We start from the raw sequence: 20,798 nt of genomic DNA on the forward strand, positions 1-20,798 counted from the left end.
AACAATCACGATGGAATGCCACTCAGGGCTACAAGAGATCACAAATGCTCAAAGACCTCTATTGGGTCAAATACAATCTCACAAAGGAGACACACAAGATCAGAATCTTATAAGAACACAATATAAAAATAAATATTTTTTATATCACCACACATATGCTTGTAAAAAGCATAAGAATACATGAAGAAACCTCACATGCAAGAGAGGGAGGCAATTCAACATTCGTTGGACTGCCTCCCAACAATTATGTTGACTTACAATTAAAATAACAGAAAAATAAAAATAGATAAAAAGACTCTACAGTCCCTATTGGACTGTATTTTATTATAGGACATGAAATGATCAAAATACCCTTGATATATATATATATATATAAGTTAAATACAAAAATATATACACTGTATGTTAACACTCCCCCTCAAACTTATAGTGAGATCACCGAAAGTTTGTTAAGAAAAAACAAAAATCTTGGTAGAGGAAAAGCTTTGGTGAAGAAGTCTGCAATCTGAAAATCGGACTGAACATATGGTAAAGTAATTGTCCCATTCAAGTATTCTTCTCGAACATAGTAGCAATCCATTTCTATATGCTTTGTTTTTTTATGAAACATGTGATTGTTGGATATATATGAACACCTGTAGCAACACAACTTTGAAGGTTTTGAAATATCAACACCCATATCTGAAAGCAAGGATTTCATCCATACGACCTCTATTGTTGATGTAGCCATCGCCCTATATTCAACTTCTGTAGAAGACAGACAATTTTTGCTTTTTTGCATCTCCAACAAATGAAAGAATCACCTACAAATACACAAAAACCTATGATTGAGTGTCGGTTATTGGGATTTCCTCCCCAATCAGAATCAATATAAGCAATGAAATTTAAAGAAGAAGAATAGCCATTTAGATATAGTCTTCTTGATGTATCAAACTATTCTTAACACAACACTCATGTGAACTGATGTAGGCATATGCTGAAACTGACTAGCAGTATGTACTACATGCACAATATCTAGTTTACTAATAGACAAGTACATTAGTGATCCGATAAGTTGCCTATAAGGAGTTGAATCATCTAATTAGACTCTGTCTTCAACTCGCATTTTAGCATTTATTATTTTAGGAGTGTCAGCATATTTGATGTTCGTGATTCCCGAACATGCAACAATATCAACTAAAAACTTTATTTGAGACAAAATGTATCTTCTTGGCGAATATGCTACTTCAATGCCTAAAAAATATCTCAAAAAACCAAGGTCACTCATATCAAAAGATTTCTTAAGCATAATTTTAATTTCTTCAATTTCCTTTTGATCATTTCTAGTGATGATCATGTCATCAACATACAAGAGCAATATGACGAGTGAAGTACCTGTAGATCTTTCAAAAAGAGTAGTGTCAGTATAACTGGATTTAAATCCAAAATTTATCATAGTTCTACTAAACCGGTCATACCATGCTTTAGGAGCTTGTTTAAACCCATATAAAGCCTTTCGAAGTTGAAGAAGAATATCATTTTCAATAGTCAGACTAGGAGAAGGATCCATGTAAACTTCTTCATTTAAATTTTCATTTAAGAAAGCATTCTTGACATCTAATTGATATGTAGGTCATTTCCTAATAGATGCTAGTGCAACTAGAGTCATAAGCATGAGAGTTACTAGGGCAAAGGTTTTCTCATAATCTATACCATATTCCTGAGAATATTTTTTCACAACTAATCTTGCTTTATATCTTTTTATAGATCTATCACTCTTTGTTTTGACCTTAATACCCATCTACATCCTATTATCTTCTTTTCCTTAGGCAGTTGTTGACCTTTCTATGTATGGGTTTTATGTTGTGCATCTAATTCTATTTTTATAGCCTCGACCCACTCCTTTATGTCTTTGGCCTCTCTATAGTTGGATGGTTCATGATATGAGTGAATTATTAGAAGACATGCCCTATAGTTTGGAGAAAATAATTCATATGAAACAAACCTATTTGGAATTCTAGGTATTCACTCAGATCTTTTAATATTAGGTTCTTTTTCATTGTATGGTTGACTATATTTTTCAAATGCACATGGATGCTCCTCATTGTCACGTTTAGAGTATTTTATAAGATTATGAGTCAGTTCTCTTTCTTCTCTTGGTTTATTATTTTGCTCAACATTATCACTAACTGTATAATCATTATTGTCATAATTAGACTTGGGCAATAAGTAAAACAAAAAAGCATATTTGGAATCTTCCTTAGGTTTTTCAAAATCAAATTTATTTTCTTTTTCAAGAAATGTAACATTTCTAGATACATAAAGCTTATCATTTTTTGAATCATAACATCGATAGCCTTTTTTATTATCGGCATATCCAGTAGAAATACATTCAATAGCTTTAAGAGAGAGTTTGTTGTATTTTTCAAGAACAAAACATTTACATCCAGAATTTTTTAATCTTTTCAAATCGAGAGTAGTCTTAATAAGCATTTCAATTGGAGATTTGTTTTCTAAAATTTGAGAAGGCATTCTATTTATTAAATAGACCGCGGTGAGAGCGGCTTCGGCCCAAAACCTCTTTGAAACATCTGTTGAAATAAGTAAAGTTCCAGTACTTTCAATAATGTGGCGATGTTTTCTTTCGACAATTCAATTTTGTTGAGGAGTCGTAGGACATGATTTTGGTATAAAATACCATGTTGTTTAGGTAAGATTAAAATTCTTTTAAAAGAAACTTTCTCTCGGAGTCGGAGTGAAAGATTTTAATATTTGATTTAAATTGATTTTTAACAAATTTGTGAAAATCTTTAAAGCATGAAAAAACTTCGAATTTGAGTTTAAGGAAGTAGATCAAAGTGTGTCTACCAAAATCATTTATGAATGTAACATAATATGAGTAACCATCTTTTGACATAACGGGAGCGAGACCCCATACATCCGAATGCAACAATTCAAAATTTTCACTAGTCAAAGAAGCTCTAGATCCAAAAGGTAACATTTGCGTTTTTTCAAGTATACAATCTTTACTTACATATTCTTTTTCTTTACAATTTTTTTTCAAAAATGGAAAGAAAGATAGTTTGGATATACTTGGATGTCCTAATCGTTTATGCCAAATATCTAAATCATTTTCTTGGTCATGATTACAAAATGAATTTTTTGGTAGACATAAAGAGTCCATATAGTAAAGGTCTCATCTTCTATGGCTTTTCCCAATCAGCTTCCCTGACTGGAGATCCTGTACCAACAAGCCTTAGATGAGAAGAAGACCTTGCACCCATAATAAAAAATTTGAGAAACCGAAAGAAGGTTTAAGTCAAGTTTTAGAATAAGTCTAACATTTGGAATAAAAAACTTATTTGAATCACCTGTAGTTTTATAAAAAAAAATTGTACTTTTAACTTTGAAAGGAGTACCATCGGTGGTTGACACACATGAAAAATATGAATTAGTGCAATAAGATAGTAAAGACTCATTATATGTCATATGAAAAGAAGCTCCCGAATCCAAAATCCAAGAGGTCTTACCCGGAGAAGAAGAGAAAGAGACAACGGTACTGGATGTAGAGGGAATGATTTTTAAGATTTGTGAAACAGCCTCCGAAATTCGGGCAATCATCAGATCATTGAAGTTGTCATCTTTTCTTGTCTCTTCATGACTCTTTACTTACCGCAACCACTTTTTTGAGTTTGGGACAATCTGACCTTATATGCTTCGGTTCTTTACCATAGTGACAAGTAATTTTACCACCAGTGTATCCTCCCTTATATCCTCCTCCATTGTGTTCACCCCTATTATATCCTTCTTCATTGATTTTTTTCTCAAAGTGAGGGGGTTTATATATCTTTACAAAGTTTTCGGGTCTTGATACAACAAGAACCTCATTACTAGACTTGTGCATTCAAAGTCTAATTTCTTCTTGACATTTTTGAGCAAGAACATCACTTATGGAAGAAGCCGAGGTTCTATTAAGTAAAGATGACTTAACTTGCTCAAATTTCGGTCGAAGACTATATAAAAAAGAATAATGAATATCGAGGTTACGTATATGAATGATAAGCGCCATTTTCAATATTCCTTGCCTATAATGGCAAACACAAGGGCCTTGTGATTTATAATAAAGTGATTAACATTTTATTTCTATTTTATTTATTTCTGATTTTGTTCATTAGTAGTTCCTTCTCAAGTTGGTGTAATATATTTCCAATGACATTCTGACATGTATTAGTGTCTCAAAATGCAATGTTTGATTTCTTGATTTATTCAGACTGAGTGCATTTTTAAGCAGCAATCTGCCTTGCATATTTTCTTAATGAACATATGAGTTCTTTTCTTGAATATTCTACACACATATATTGAAACAAACTGATGCTAGATGATATTTGCAGCAACTTTTGTGCTATTGCCATATTACACATTCAGCTATCTTGTCAGTTCTAGCGGCAAAGGCTCAAGCGGTTCATTGGCGGATAACAGCCTTCTCATATTACTTATCCTCATTCATTATCGGAAACATATCTGTTCTGATGAAATTTCACTGGATAAAGTTGAAGAGAGTGCTGTTGCTAATTTCCATCTTAAAGGTGACTCATGTTTTCATGAGAACCCCTACTGCAAGGCTCTAGAAAATGCGAGGGACATCCAGTGTAAGATCATACTTTCTAGTGGTTGCATTTTAATCCCTTTGTGTTATTGGACATACTACAACTTTAGTTCAGCTTCACATGGCAGTTGATTGTGTAGATGTGGAGGGTAATGCATACAGTGAACCAGTTGTGAGACTGCCTTTTGCTTCTTTGTTTGACACCCTTGGAGCGTAAGTGTTTTTCTCTTTCTTGATGTTTCGGCCTTTATTTTGTTGATCTGTAAATCTGGTGACCTACTCTTTAAATCTTGGATTGCACAGTCTCACATCAGAAAAGTTGTTACTGCTCTGTCATAGTTGCTCTCTCTACAGGGAGCTAGAAACATCAGAAATTTGATGATTATTAATCTGCGAATAGATTATTTTGTTGGAATTGGAGGCGAGCGCTCATGGAATGGATCAGTGGACAGTTTCTGAGTTATGTTTCTTTTGTCCTTACTTTCTGCATCAGAAAGTTGTTTAAATAATTTCTGATTAAACTAATTCTATATCTGAAAAAATTAATGTTAAATGAAAAGTAAAATGTCAGAATAACATAACCTATGTGGCATTTTATTTCATGTCTGGTTATTTGTGAATTGCCCGTCATAGATTGGAATGGAATGGCTCCATTAGGTAATGCTGTTTATTAGTAGCATATATGTATATTGTGAAATTTAAAATATTACCCAAAATGTTAAATAACAATCTTGAATGTCATGTTAGATCATACTTATTTTGCATAAACAGTTAGCAGGTATAAAATCATAATATGTGTGTGTGTGTGTGTGCATGTAGGGTTCTAAGAAATGCATAGGCACCTAGGGAAGCTGGGGCCCAAGTGTTGTATAGCACCTTTGACACTACATAGCGCTGGATTAGTGTCAATAGTTAGTGAGTTGCCCACTTTGAGTTGAGGGGACGATTTGCAGCCTTGCCTTCCAGGCATAGTATTTTTATTTCAAATTATCCTACCTACGGTGCCAAGGTCTTTGTGTCGTGTCAGCTAGTGACCCATAACAAACAAATCTTGACTTTTGTTTAATCCTCAAGGTTCTATTTGTCATTGCAAGAGTATTAGACGACAGATTAATCTTTATGCCTACATGAAAAATTGTAGAAACAAGGTTCTAATATTTTAGTCTGTTAGGAACTTAGGATCCTCGGCAGCATACATCATCATACTTTCACTTAACAGCTATTGTGATGATAAATGTCTCATATTGCCATAACTTTATCTTGCATTCTCGAAGACTTTTGTTGTTTCTCCCTCCAGGCACGGAAAATTGATCACCGTCTCAACTATTCTATTTTAGGCTTTAGGGAAGTAGAAATAGAACCCTCGTCTTGGGGTGGGCTTATTACTTAGATGCTTGATGCAGTTAGCCTTTTTGTTTTTTGTCTACGCCAAAAGAGAAACACACCCATCACCGACCGCATATTGGCAAGCCTCCAGTTAATAAAACCCCTGAGGTCCCTCTTGCCCACTGGGGAGTACACCCAGCTTCGACCTTGCGGCAATGGACACCCCATGGGTTTCAAACTTATGATGTCCCGTAGGCTTGGTGACATTCACAAGTCGCCCTTACCAGATGAGCAGAGCCCTTGTGGGCTGCAGTTATTCGCTTTAGCATTTGGTTATCCAATGTTTATCGAGGTGATTTTTTTCAGGTATTCTCTTGCTAGGGAGAGGTTCTCTCAGTGACTTGACAGCGAGATCTCTACTTCTCACTTAGAAGATCTTCAAAACTGCCATTGTTTAGCTTTCAGTTCGTGTTTCTCCTCAAACAAAATATCAATAGCCCATCATCCTCTCTTGGAAACAAGGGGCACTTCTCATTCTATCCGTGCTCCAAACAATTTTGTCATCTTCCTATTACCCTATCTCTTAGAGTCAATATTTTGTTTGAGGAACCATTGAACTCGATCACCTGCTGCTGTTACTCAGTCTTTTTGTTGATGTCTTATTTCTCACAGGTTTGCAAAAAAAGAACATCTCCATATTAACAACTGTATAATTTACATCCATCCGGTTGTTGATTGGCTTGATTGAGCTAGCTGAGCTAAACTTGGGTGGTCATTTGTGTAAAGAAATGCATATGATTTTTCAGTAGCAACCAGTGTTTTGCAAGTGCTCAAAGCAAAGCTATCCATGTTAAAAAAAGTCTTCCTCTTCAAGGACATCTGATATCATAGTACGTGAAATATTTTGGCAAAAATATGATGATATGGATACAATATATTGGGCGTAATTTAAAGGAAAGGAAAGGATCATTCTTTTTGAGAAAAGTGCTCTCTGAGACAAACTTGAAAGTTGTTTTCCATTAGCCGGTTGTTCCTCCACTCTATTATTGACTCAAATTATATATCCAAAAGGCTTGCTCTTGGCCATTCCACGTGCTGTCTAGCAACTGCGTGGTTATCAAAAGTGCATTCTTTTTTAGTAGATGCCAAACCTGCAGATCTGGGGGCAGATGCAGCAGTTACATGGACACCTACTTTTCCATTGTTACCAGCGCTTTCTCGGACTGAGCCAGAATTCTTCTTTCTTAGAAATGGCAAAAGGCTGAAGCTGCTATCCAGCCAGCAGGTGGAACAAGGAGAGGGTCCGGCTATCATACCACTGCACCACTGTTGAACATGTTATCTTTGCCCTTCAGATAACATGCACCGTGGGCCATCCTTGACCTTCTTCATTTTCGATGAAAAAATCTCGATCTCCATTAGCGATGCATATTCTGTGCTTTTTCCATCTAAGGCATGACTTTTTGTGTTATTTCTGTACACATGTCCTTTGGATATTCTGAAAGTATTTTCTGTTACTGATGCAGGTACTTGTTTGATGAAATCTCTGACCTACTTCTCTATTCATTAGTGCATGGGAATTCTAAATTTTTGGAGTATGTTTTGGTGCGGACTGATTTGGATATCTTGGTACATATCTGTAGCTTACACATCCTTGTTTGGCTTTTGAAACGGGCGTTTTGTTCTTCTATTCTATAAATGTTTGTCAATGTGCCAATATTGCTTGTGATGAATTAGAAGACCTGTTTTAGTTTCATTCTTGTTATTGACTCTTTTATTTTATTTGTAATATAAGATGATAATGATTTTAATTTTGTTTCAAAAAATCCAGATAACAAGAAATGAAACTAAAACAGGTATCCTAATTGCATGGAAACCCTCCCCAAGGGGGTTGGGGGGGGTGGGGGATTCCTAAAACCTTCGAGGATGGGTTGAGTATCAAAGAAGGAAAAACAAAAACAAAAATAAAGAAAGAATGGAGGAAAAAAAATAGACTAAATCAAACTTGCTTGCCAAGCAAGCAAGTTTGACCCAATTGGTAAGTTAGAAAGGGAAAATCCCATAAGGGGTGTCACCCATCCTATGTTTGTTAAACCTTATAGTATGCTATATAATGTAATAACTTAAGCTAACTATATATATATAAGGCACAAAAAATTAAAATAAAACGGAGCAGATCCAGTATGTTATTTTTATGATTTTTTGCTGTTCCGACCAGATTCAAATCCGAGTTTTCTATGTATTTAGTTGATCAGGATACGATACATTTGCATCCCTAGTTCCATTGCTTCGAGTACTGACCAAAGGCAAATCTTTCAAAGATTTAGAAATCCTGACAAAGAACACGAATTTACTTTAGAATTCAAAAAGTTTGCAGGTACCCACATGAAAATATGGCTTTAAAAAGATTTAGATAGGTATTAAAAAGTTCTTCTATACGAGAGGGAATAACGATAGTTTGTGCAATCTTGTATATCACCCTTATTCTTATATAGAGGCACCAAAGTACTCATCCTCCACTCATTAGGCATCTTATTTGTCCGCCAAATCTTGTTAAAAAGATTTGTCAACCATTCTAAACCTTTCTCTCCCAAGCATTTCCAAGCTTCGATAGGTATACCATCTGGGCCAACTGCCCTTCTTGATTTCATTTTCTTCAAAGCCTCTGCAATTTCTTTCTTTTGAATCTTGCGCATGAAGTCACGATTCATCTCATGAAAAGGAATGGACAAGTCTCCAAGATCCTGAGCATGCCTTTCATTAAATAGCTTATCAAAATAATCTTTCCATCTCTCCTTAATCTCCTCATCTTTGACTAAAACCCTTTGCGTTTCATCTTTGATACATCTAACCATACCCAGATCCCTTGATTTCCTATCTCTCATCTTTGCAAGCCTATAAATATCCTTCTCGCTCTCTTTGGTATCCAACTTATCATAAACCTCCTTATATACCTTATCCCTCACGTTCCGAACTATATATATATTCTACTGCCTACAATATCAATGGTATTTGCTACTGAACACTTTTGCACCAATCAATGGCCCTCCTATGTACATATGCATGTATATATCACAGTCACAAATCTCGTTATTGAGATTTTCTTGCCACAGGAAAATCTTGTAATAAATTTAAAAAATTTGTTTTCTCGGACAAATCTCAGGAAAACATTGGTACATTTAAAATTTAAAAGCATATAAGAAAAACATTAAAATTATAAAAATATGTAAAAATATGAATATTGCATTAATAATGTGATAATATCATGATATTCTAAAAATAGACAATATTTTGAAATTATCATGATTTCATTGGGATTATATAGGCTTTGTAAATCTCGTGATAAAATCGAGAGGTTTTCAAAAAATGTCTGATATTTGTGACTATGATATATAGGTGCCAATTACTTCAGCTCCATAAAGTTTACAACCATTTCATATTATTTCTGTTACTTGTGTTTAGATATTGTTCTACCAGGCCATTCTAGCTTGCATGCTACAATAATCTGATTATTTTGTCTATGTTCAATTTTATGGCTAGCTGGTGCCTGTGCTAGAAATGCTATATGATGCTTCAAAGAGGACCTCTAATCAGATATACATGCTGCTGATTATCCTTCTCATATTGAGTCAAGATTCATGTTTCAATGCTAGCATCCATAAGCTGGTAAGAGTCAAAGTGGCATTGTCTATGAGTATATGTCCCTTGATTTATTGTTTATTAGGTTTTGTATTCATTTGCAGATACTTCCAAATGTCCCTTGGTACAAAGAGCGCCTTTTGCATCAAACTTCTCTTGGTTCTCTGATGGTTGTGATACTCATTAGAACAGTGAAATATAATCTATCAAAACTGCGAGTATGCCCTCTAACCTTTTGCAGTAGTACCACCTGCAATTATTTTCTTTTGCTATGATCTGTTCCTAAATATAGTGCTACATGATAAAACACATAAAAGCTTCTCTTATTCTGTATATCTTTTCTATGTTAAATATCATAAAAATTAGTTTCACAAATTGTCATAAAAAATTCTTTTTTGGCATTTTGAATTTTGCTGCATATTACTTTAGGAGGAACTTCCAACGTTTTGATAACATGCCTGTAATCCTATTATACTTACAGTTATGTTTGTTCTTCTTGTTGCTTGTGACGTGTTAAAATTTCCAGGATGTCTATCTTCACACAAACTGCCTTGCTACTTTGGCTAACATGGCTCCACATATCCACCGGTTGAGTGCATATGCTTCACAAAGGCTGGTTAGCCTTTTTTATATGCTTTCGCGCAAGTATGCTACCACTTGGCCTTCTCTATTGCTCTGAATTTTGCTAATTTGGCAATTGAAGTCGGGAAAATTAGATGGTTCCGTTCTTAAAAGGCAAATTTTCTTTGCTGACAAAAGGCCTTTGAATATTTTGATATCTTCTAGTGCTTGAGTTTTGGATACTTTTCCAGGTACATGAAATTGGCAGAATTAAGAAATGATAAGATTCCCAATATTGGGTCTGACTCTGTAGATGGGAGCGACATAGTGGAAGATACAGTATTCCTCATAATCTTTATCTTCTCAGTGTCTTTGGATGGTTTGTTTTGCATATTCCGATTCAGACTAAGAAAATGTTAAATTTGTGCAGTCATCGGAGCTACATATCTACACAGATTTTCTCAGAATTGTTTTGGAAATCTTAAATGCAATTCTCTCATACGCTTTGCCTCGAAATCCTGAGGTATTGTAGAGATTGTTTTTTCCAAAATTTTCAATATTGTGCACAGTTTATGAGTCACTGCTTGGATGGAGATGCTATGATGATGATGATAATAATACTAAGTTCATTGATTTCAGTATATTTGATAATTGATATACCTCATAATTATCCTTTGGAGCAGATTGTATATGCAATAATGCATCGACAGGAGGTCTTTCAGCCTTTCAAGGATCATCCACGGTTTAGTGAGCTTGTTGAAAACATTTATACGGTATTGACTTTTCCTGTTATGTGAGATTTTTGTGATTCATCTTCTCAAAATTTACTAAGTGTGTTAAATAATTTCTAGTTTAAAATATCATGGAGATGGAAGCCTTTTTATTAACTGAAACATTCTTTTCTTTAGGTATTGGATTTCTTCAATAGTCGCATGGATGCACAAAATGTGGATGGTGAATGGTCTGTTGAGTCGTTATTACAAGTCATAGTCACCAATTGTCGCTTCTGGCGAGCTGAAGGAATGAAGGTAAAGTAATTTGAGTTGCAGATAAGATTCCTCCCCAGGCAGGTCTTTTGACATTTTATTATGCTTAAGCTTTTCTGATCCGTCTTACTATAGTTGCTTGAAAATTCACTAATTGCAAATGGCAATCTCTTTATGCAAAATTGTAACTCTGGCTGGATTTACCAGATGTTTACACAGTTGAGATTCACATATGAACAAGAGCATCATCCAGAGGAGTTTTTCATTCCATATGTATGGCGGCTAGTTTTTTCTAACAGGTGATGTTTCCAAACATTCCTGAGATTTTTATGTTCTAGGGCTGGCCATTTTTTGCCCTTTATTTTTTTTTGTAAACATCAATCTGTCTCTTGTTACTATTTTTTTTGTTGGCTCTTTTGTCAAATGACATAGTTGACATACTTGAATGTGTGCTGATTTTTTCATCTACATCTCATGGGAAATTTGTGCAGTGGATTTAAGTTTAATCCCAGTGTCATACGCTTGTTTCCTGCGGACTTGCTTCCTGCGGACTTGCCTTCAGAAGTAAGTGCATGTATCAAAGTTTATCATGTTCTTTGCATTTTCATCTAATCTCCTCCAGTTAATGTCCTGATTTTGTTGTTAGATATCAGTGTTTTCTTAGCATCTTACTGCTTTTATACTATAAAACAGAAAATGTTCAAATTTTTGTATGTATAAATTTTCATGTCATCATTATAATTTTCTGCTAAAATTTTTCTTTATTCTTTTTTTCCCTTCAAAGATTAGTTTGTCTTGTTTTCTATTGTATGAGTTTGAATTATTTGGAGAACATGGATGTTGTTATATTTTGTGTATTTGTTGGTTCTGTTATGCAAAGGGTCAAAAGAAGAAATTTATAGAGGGTGTATTACCCTGCATACAACAAAAACCAAGCATAAACAATAAAGAACCACTGCTTCTTTCAAAAAAAAAACATTAAAGAACCACTGCTAAATGCTTAGAGTGCCTAATTCACAAAAGACAGTACCAGATCCCCCATGCATAGTGATAAAAAATCAAGAGGGTTGTAATTAACATTTGAGGCCTTGAAGCTCTTGAGACAACTTGCAGGTCTGATCTCATATAAAAGTCTTCACGCTGCTAAAAAGAAGCATGAGGAGAAAAATTGCGAGCTGAATACTCAACAGGGTCTATCCATTTCTGCATATTTACTTTCATCATTAAGTTCAGGTTTTCATGATGTAATGTGTTTGTTTTAATAAAGTCTGTTCTATAATATTAAGATTTGGTGGCTGGAAATGAAGCCAAATAACCTCAAAAGTGGTCTATGCCGTATGTCAATATTCGGCCTTATAATGAACTGGGCAAGATGTTGAGCTATGCTGTTGGAGAAGTAACTTCGTCAGAATACAAGAACCAGTAATTAGTCTTCACCAAAGGTGGTGCCATACTACCAGTGTAGGCAGAGGAGCAATGACTTGACTCGTGTGACGACAAGAAAAGTATTCCTCTTTTTGAATAAAGAATCACATCAAGTGATTAAGAAAGGATCCTTGTGAACCAAGATACAATGAGTAGTGTATGCTATGTCAGGAAGATATTTATGTGTATCTGGCTGCCAACAGGCTATGTATGGCATGGTTTCGTAATGGCTCTGTGTCTAGTGGTTTCTTCTGTTCCATCAACTTTTGGTGGACTCAGAAATGCTCGAGCGAAAATATCTCACACATATTCTAGCATTCCTTTGTTTTCAAGCTGCTAAGTGGTGCAGCCATCAATACTCTTTCATAGCTGTTCTCTTGCTCCTAACCTCGACCTATATATGACCATCTAAGTCTTCTCCAGCTTCTACGGACTTTCTATTGGTAAAGAGTAATTTTAATTAATCCATTAATCTTAACCACAGATGTACACATACAAACAGTAATAAATTATTAAAGTGATCATAATATAAATAAGATAGAAATCTTTACCTAGAAGGGGTCATGTTGGAAATACCACTTAGATATGAATAATAGACCTTGATATATTATTTTGTTGAACCTTCTGGCATGCCCTTATATGATCCCATATAAAAGCTCTCATAACGATTGCTCTCAGGAGAGGTGAGAATAAAACTGGGTTTCCTTATCAAATCCCCACGGCATCCTTATCTTGTTTCAATTATTAAAAAAAATACTTGTGGTAAAAAGAGGAAAAATCTGTCAAATAGTGATGACTGATGTGCATTGCCATCATCTTCATTTTTTGCAGATTAGCATTTTATTTCAGTGTTATTGAATCCTCAACCATATTTCTGTCAGTCCAAAATTTATCATGACATCAAAAGGCCTTTTTGCATCAAATGTTGTTTACAAAAAATTGATCCTTCATGAAACAGGATTCTTATGCTGAGACTGCAGAGACTATTCATGAAGGCGAGCAAATTGTATAAGATGTCTATGGTATCCTTGTGCCTGTTTACACAAAGAATGGGCAAATTGACCTATCCTTGTGTCTGATATTTTTTGTGGTCATCAGAAAGCGTGGGGGTGTGTATATATACTGTTATAGAAAATATTTTGTTCATTCTTTGTGTCGTGTAAATTGGTCACAAAAGCTCTGTTAAGGGCATAATTTTTTCCCTGCAGTTTCTCAGCTTCTGTTAATTGAATACCTGGTAATTGTATTTAATAAGAATTGCCGTAAAATCTGTACTGGTTTCAAGTTATAATTCAATTCCCTCTTTTGTAGCCATTGTTTGGAGCCCGTATGCAAGTGGTCTCTCTCTCTCTCTCTAGAGAGAGAGAGAGAGAGATTCATTTTGCACACTTATCAGCATCCAAGCTCCCCCAAGTGCAAATTATACAAATCAAAGGGAAGGTTTTTAAGATGAGGTGCTAGTTGATCTTTCTCTGGGATTTGTCCACAAATGGCAGAGTACGGATCCCATTATTTGACATAGGATGGTTTTCATCCTACATTCAATCCTAGCCATCCAATCAATGGTTAGTATTGGTCCACATTTTTACCTGGATGTGGACTGATCCTATCTGTCCAGATGCTTCAGCTGGATGGCTAGGATCGACATAAGGATGGAACCCATCTTATGTCAAAGGATGTGATCCTTTTTGTAAATCTTAAGGTCACTGCTTCTGCACATCATTTTGATGATGATCCAGGGAAAAAATGTTGCTCAAAAACTTGCAGAATTTCCAAAGAGACTGCAATCAGTTGGTGAGAATGTTGCTTTCTAGATGCACTGAATTGATTTCAGAAATTAATGCTTTAATGATTATTTTTGCACAATATGTAAGACTGGACTTATTTGCCATGTCAAGAGGATGTCTGCTCATGGTTGGCTGGAGTGTAGTTGCATTGGTACTTATACACCCTAGCTCACCGCCCATCAAGTGTATTGGTTCCAAATACCGATGTGCGAAACAGTCAAAACTGTACATGGTAATAGCAGATGTTTAAGAAATTTATCCTAATTACCTGGGAAACTCATAACATCTATAGTAAAAATAGAGACAGCCAAGTGCTTCATTCCTATCTTATCTGAATAAAAAAAAAATCTTTTCTTTTTTCCTTTTCAAGCGCCTACTGCAGCTCAGCTTAGCCCCTCTTGTCATAAGCTTTAGCCCAAGTTGGACCTGGAGTTCAGCCTTAATTATGCAAGCTTAGTACGTTAACAAGCTCAACTTAAACAGGTCAAGCTCATCTCATTCAGCACATTTGCCAGTCCTGCGGCCCACTGGAGTTTTTAAAAGGGATCCAGTAGTAATCAATATATACCAACAAGCTTCAGTACTATTTGAAGACGAGCCATCTTATATTGAAGTGTGGGATTGTTTCCCTCAAATTAGCATGAATGAAAATGGTGGGGTCTGGGGTCTGATAAAGTCCCAGCTGCCTATGGACAGGACAAAACACATTAAGGGGCGTTTGTTTAACCCTAAATGAACAATCATGAGAGAGTGATTCACGTTCCCATCCCACATGCAAGCAACCGTGAGAAGGAATCTCTCATGTGATTGGCAATCATATTAGGGACCATTTTACTCGTGATTCAAAATCTCAATCCTCAGCCTGCGTGTGTGTATGTGCTTCTTTTTAATGACGAAGTTCCCTGCCAAAGCGGGTTATCTCCAGGTGGGGTCACCGACACCAAGCCCTTATGGAGCCCACCAGTAAAAAGCACTCGCACGCCCAGTGATCCCCATGCGATTTCAAAGCACATGATTTCAAATCACGTGATTTCGGATCATGAACCGCAAGCAAAGATGCCCCAAATGTAACTTATTCTATCATATACATTTGATTTCCGCTCATATGTGGGTAACCAAAGCTTACATTGGATTTTAACCAGTTCACCAACTTCTGTTGCTGTTAACAAATTTGAAAAATTAATTGTTATCAGCGGCGCTATTCAATGCAAAGCATAGCATGAACAGTTTAGAGTTTGAAATTTGATTTGAGGTAATAAAAATTGGTGATCATGAGTGTCATATATTTGGCGATGTAATTAGACAAGTCGAAATTGGGTCAGGTATAGTTGGATGTACGATCATTGAGTTTGGGGTCAAATTCAGGCTCGGATGCATAGAGCTTATGCAGAACCCCGATCATATCAGAGTATATACCTCAATACATCTGACATATACATATAATCAGGTCAGAAATGCGAGAATTTTACAAACCGGATCTGAGTCTGATTAGCATTCCAACTTGGTTTTTCCTTACTCAATCTGACTAAAGGGACTCGATTTTGGTCGGATATCTAACCCGGATGCAAACCGTTAACATCCCTACAGATATTTATGAAGTTCTTAAAGTAGGTGATGGTGTTCTTTTGCTTGTTAGGTTTTCAGCTAATCATGTTGGAGAAAGAGAAAAGAATGCAGCAAGAAGATTACAACGGAGCTCACCATCTTCGTTATTGGAAACTCTGTGGTCCAAGCACCTCCATTAATTTCCTGTGATAACGATACATGTCTCCGTCATCACTAAAATGCATCTATCGCACTGTGGATAGATATAGGGTGAGCCTCTTATTTTACGCTTTTCTTTCTTTGATTTTTTTATTAAGATCATTGCAAGGAACAGGCGAATCATTGAATTGCTCTCTTTGACCGTTCTCTGCAATACAATTGTCATAAAATTTGCTCTCGAAAAACTATCTTGTGACATTTTTAAAAATCTGTCTTTGTTAGAAAAATCTTAGGAAAATACTACCACATATAGAGAGAAAAAGAGAATAAAAACATAACAAGATAAAAAAGTGATTTTATTGTGTAAACAACAAGTTAAAAATACAATGCTTTCAAAATATGGGCAATATCTGTGACTGTGATAGGATTTCTTTAACACTGAATTTTGGGTGGGTGTATCGGCCGTCCATTGTGAAACGCAAAGTTGAGTGTGCAGCAAATTACCCGTGGTCCGAGGTCAATCCTGTCGAACATTCAAACTGAGGAAGTTGGTGACACTTGGTGATATGAATCCAAATTGGATGGCCCAGGATGGTGGATTTGTAGGAAGAGTCCAAGTTGGCAGTCATGCATGACACATGGGGGCACAGGTTGATGTTAGAGCTGCAGCCTGGAGGTATGTATAGGGGTGGCAAAACCTGACACGACCTGCCAACCCGACCCGCCAACCCGCTACTTAGGCAGGTTCGGGTTGGGCTTAAACTAACCCGTTTAATAAACGGGTCGACCCGCCTAACCCGTTTATTAAACGGGTTGCGTTCGTGTTAGGGGTATGCCAACCCGCCAACCCGGCTGACCCGTTTAATAAACAGGTTAGGCGGGTGGGTCAACCCACCAACCCGACCCGCCAACCCGTTTACCCGACCCAACCCATTTATTAAACGGGTTGGCGGGTTGTGTCGGGTTACCCGTTTAATAAACGGGTCAGGTTCGTGTTTGCCACAGCCGACCCGTTTAATAAACGGGGCGGGTTCTGGTTGAGGTATGCTGACCCGCCAACCTGCCGGGTCGACCTGCCAACCTGCCGGGTCGACCCTCCAACCCGACCCGATTGCCACCCCTAGGTATGTATAGTTTGGTGGGGAGGGTTAGCCTGACAACACTAGTTGGTGGCGTCACTGCCGTCCATCTGGCAATGGAGCTTCTCTTCAATAATTCTTGAATTTGAGCATTATTTAAGTACAAGACAAGGCTCGATTGGTTGCAAAATGGTACATAACAAAAGGGTAGACCAAGGATAAACACACCAGTAAGAAAGAAATTCAGGTGTGCCCTTGCTTTTGTTGCCTTGACTAACTTATGGCTGTATCAATTGGATGTGAAAAATGCATTTCTTTGTAATAGCCAACGTGAATCAGCCCATAAATCTAAAGACTAAGATGGAGCTTTGAAACTGAAAAATAACGAGTCTAATTCAACAGTCAGTATTGTTGCTAATCAGCCCAAAATCAATACGACACGGGGCTGATTTGGCCTTTTTTTTCAAAAATGCTTAAATAGTTTTTTAATATTTTACTGACACTCATCCCCTGGTTGAAAACCTGCAAATTCAAATCAATTCAGGTCAGAATCAAAATCAGCTGATTTCCTAAATCATTTTGAAAATAGATTCAGTGCCGATACTGACAACATTGGTTTAATTTCCAAGGTGTTCTTGGCATTCATATTTTGAATGAGTATGGGGGTAGATCTCAAATGAGATAGATGTAAATGAGGCTGGTGGCCCATACCACTGCCCCCACCATTCTTGATAAGGAACCCTCATATGGTTTGTTGTTATAATCACAATGGATTAATTTTGAAGGGGAGAGGGAAATTATAGTCACGATTGATCGAGTTTGCCAGGCTTAGGTTGGACCTACAGGGGATTGTTGAACTGCTAAAAAAAGGCTTGATTCAACCAGGTGTAGCATGAATCTTATGACACTTGACCTTGGGCCCAATAATTTGGTCTTGATCTCAAACAGAGCCACTCTTGGTCTAGGTAATCAAAGGCTATTAGGCTGGGAGAGAGTTTATGTAATTGGAAAAGTGAAAGCTCACCTATCAAAAGCAAAAAGCTATAAAAAAATAGAAAAAGTGGAAGCTCTCAGATCCTGAAATTAGCAGCTATCACTTTACAAGGTGCTAGTTACCAAATCCAGTTTTCAGCGCAAATGCAAAGGGACAACTGCCTCACCTCTTTTCTCATTTCCAACTAATTTCTCAACATCATTCTTCGAAACCCACATAAAAGAAACAAAAAACATTCTTGTTTTTTTTAAAGGCAAGCTGGGGTTTGGCAGACCCCTACCAGTTATACAACTATGCAATTGGGTTTTGAACCTGCAACGTCCCAACACAAGGTGACGTGCACTAGCTGCTCCTACCAGACAAGCGGAGCCCCCTAAAAGAAAAACCACTCTTCCAAAAAATCAACACCGTTGTTGCATGACCAAATTTAAACCAAGATCAACAATCGACCTTCATCTCAGCTACTAGCAATTCCAAACAAAGCCTGAGGCTACTCAGTTCAGTTCTTCCCTGGTTACAAATACAAAGCAGGTCAAGTTCAATACCATGTAACCCATACCATTTTCTAGTATGTGTAGCTTTGAAGATGAAGTATAGATAGGCTGCATATAAGATTTTAGTATCATAAAATTTCCAAAATTGTGATTGTAGCACATAATGTCATAATATGCTAATGGTTTGAGCTATGTCACATGGACATCCCCAAAAGGACATAGGGATACACTATTTTTTGTGCATTTTCCCATTAGAAATAGTGTATAAAGGGGACACGACACATGCACAAACAAAAGTATCCCTGTAACATAGGTTTGAGGTACATATACGTCACCCAAGAAATGGTATAGAAGACAAAAGAGTAATGTAACTTAAAGTTGTGATAAATGAATGAATGAATAGCTTTTTCCATATTTTACCTAGGGAAACCACGTTCTAGGCAGGAGACATTGTTGCTTTTCCGGTGGATGCCAGGGCTAGGACCCTGCCCCGGGGGCCTATGATGCTTTGGATTGGTATTGAACAAGGGGAGTAGCACCCATGAGAGTTGAACTCCAACTGCCCGTCTGACAGCCTCAGCCCACTCCAACTACACTATCCCCCTTTGAGGCGAATGAATGAATAGTATTTTTTGTTAAGATTGTCTTTCCTTCCTTTGAGAATTTCCATCGGAGATTTTCCATCAAGACGTTTACTAGAAAGCCTGTCGAGCAGTAAGAACATCACTCCAGAAGTATTTAGGAACATTCATTTGAAAAAGTAAGGCACAAGTTTTTTCCAACAGATGTCTGTTTTTCCGTTCAGCGACTCCATTTTGTTGAGGTGTCCCAACACAAGAAAATTGATGGTCAATGTCATTTTCTATTGCAAAAAACTCAAAGAACTGATTTTTAAATCCAGTTCCATTATCAGACCGTATAGCTTTAATTTTGGCTCCATATTGAGTCTCAACAAACCTGTAAACCTCCCTGAACTTATAAAGCACTATATTTTTTGTTTTCAACAAATATATCCAAGTAAGTTTGAAGAAATCGTCTATAAAGGTCATATAATATCGAAAACCAGAATATGAGACAATAGGGGCTGGTCCCCACACATCAGAATGAATCAATTCAAACATGCAAAAAGAAACAATCTCTGAATTAGGAAAAGAACGACGTGATAATTTTATAAGTCTACAAATATCACAATTATTGCAATCAAACTTATGACCAGAAAAGAAACTCTCAAGAGCATAATTAGATGAATGTCCAAGCCGAAGATGCCATGATTTACTTTCTTCTCCCCTTGACATGAAAGCTCTACAATTTTGCTCGAGAATATAAAGCCCATGAACTTTTTTTTCTTCACCAATCGTCCTCCTCATCTTGCGGTCCTGAAACAATACATTAGTTGAAGAAAATGTGACAGTGCAATCGAAGTCTTCAACTATTCTGGCAACAGACAACAAATTTGATGTAAACTGAGGACTGTAAAGAACTTTGGAAACAAACTGATTATTAAAGAAGTGTATTTTTCCAACTCCTTCCACTTGAACGACTTTCCCATTGGCAACAATAACAAGTCTTTTTTCATGATCATAACTGAAATCTTCAAGAAGAGAAATATTTTTTGCAATATGTTCCGAAGCTCCATTATCAATTATCCAAGTATCATAAGTGTTAGAAGATATACTTTTATTTAAAGAGGATATGGCAGAATGGGAGAAAGCAGTTCCGACTTGTCAATCTTTTAAAGATTAGAGAAGATCAAAGATTTTATCTAAAGCTTGAGTGTTATCAGATCTTTGTCAATCTTGTCAATCTGTAAACCTCTACTGAATTTTAAAGATCTTCGATGATCTAATTGTTAACTAGCGTAACCTGATAAAGAGGAACAGTTGGCCACGCGAATCACCTCAGATTTGGGCATACCGATGAGAGCTTCAGAAGAAATCCTGAACTTCACTATGGTGCAGACGAATGTTAGCTAACCAGAATAACTTTCAGATTTTGATTTCACACAATACATAGTTAGATATTCAAAAATTAAGCAGTCATACACAAAATGCTATAACAGTGAATATTATATTCAAATCTAAGACAAGTACAAAAAGATAGATTTTTCAAGCTACTTTCAGGCTGAATCGAATAAAATTGAAAACATAAAAAATTTAAACCTTTGTCTTAGCTTTCTACAAAATCAAACAGATCAGATTTTCATGAAGGAAATCGTGAA

General features: G+C 36.4%; 1 protein-coding gene across 4 annotated transcripts in view; it reads left to right on the plus strand.

Annotated features, from left to right (window-relative positions):
• LOC149831636 (uncharacterized) overlaps positions 1 to 13,665 on the plus strand; it is a 31,519-nt gene extending 17,854 nt beyond the window's left edge. For 2 of the 4 annotated variants that reach the window (XM_090012156.1, XM_090012155.1), the window contains 13 exons: positions 4,371 to 4,628; positions 4,714 to 4,798; positions 7,438 to 7,540; positions 9,452 to 9,577; positions 9,655 to 9,768; positions 10,077 to 10,195; positions 10,363 to 10,450; positions 10,542 to 10,634; positions 10,795 to 10,884; positions 11,020 to 11,139; positions 11,305 to 11,396; positions 11,589 to 11,661; positions 13,481 to 13,665. In XM_090012156.1, the coding sequence (XP_089868282.1) occupies positions 4,371 to 4,628; positions 4,714 to 4,798; positions 7,438 to 7,540; positions 9,452 to 9,577; positions 9,655 to 9,768; positions 10,077 to 10,195; positions 10,363 to 10,450; positions 10,542 to 10,634; positions 10,795 to 10,884; positions 11,020 to 11,139; positions 11,305 to 11,396; positions 11,589 to 11,661; positions 13,481 to 13,534 (1,415 nt within the window). In that variant the 3' untranslated portion in view covers positions 13,535 to 13,665. Of the gene's footprint in view, positions 1 to 4,370; positions 4,629 to 4,713; positions 4,799 to 7,437; positions 7,541 to 9,451; positions 9,578 to 9,654; positions 9,769 to 10,076; positions 10,196 to 10,362; positions 10,451 to 10,541; positions 10,635 to 10,794; positions 10,885 to 11,019; positions 11,140 to 11,304; positions 11,397 to 11,588; positions 11,662 to 12,210; positions 12,764 to 13,480 lie in introns of those variants that run through there. The other 2 variants (XM_090012157.1, XM_090012158.1) reach the window with 2 other exon arrangements.
• The last annotated feature ends 7,133 nt before the right edge of the window (positions 13,666 to 20,798 follow it).

The sequence above is a fragment of the Nuphar pumila genome, chromosome 7 (genome assembly GCF_984573655.1).
Source record: "Nuphar pumila chromosome 7, dmNupPumi1.hap1.1, whole genome shotgun sequence".
NCBI classification, from domain to species: domain Eukaryota; kingdom Viridiplantae; phylum Streptophyta; class Magnoliopsida; order Nymphaeales; family Nymphaeaceae; genus Nuphar; species Nuphar pumila.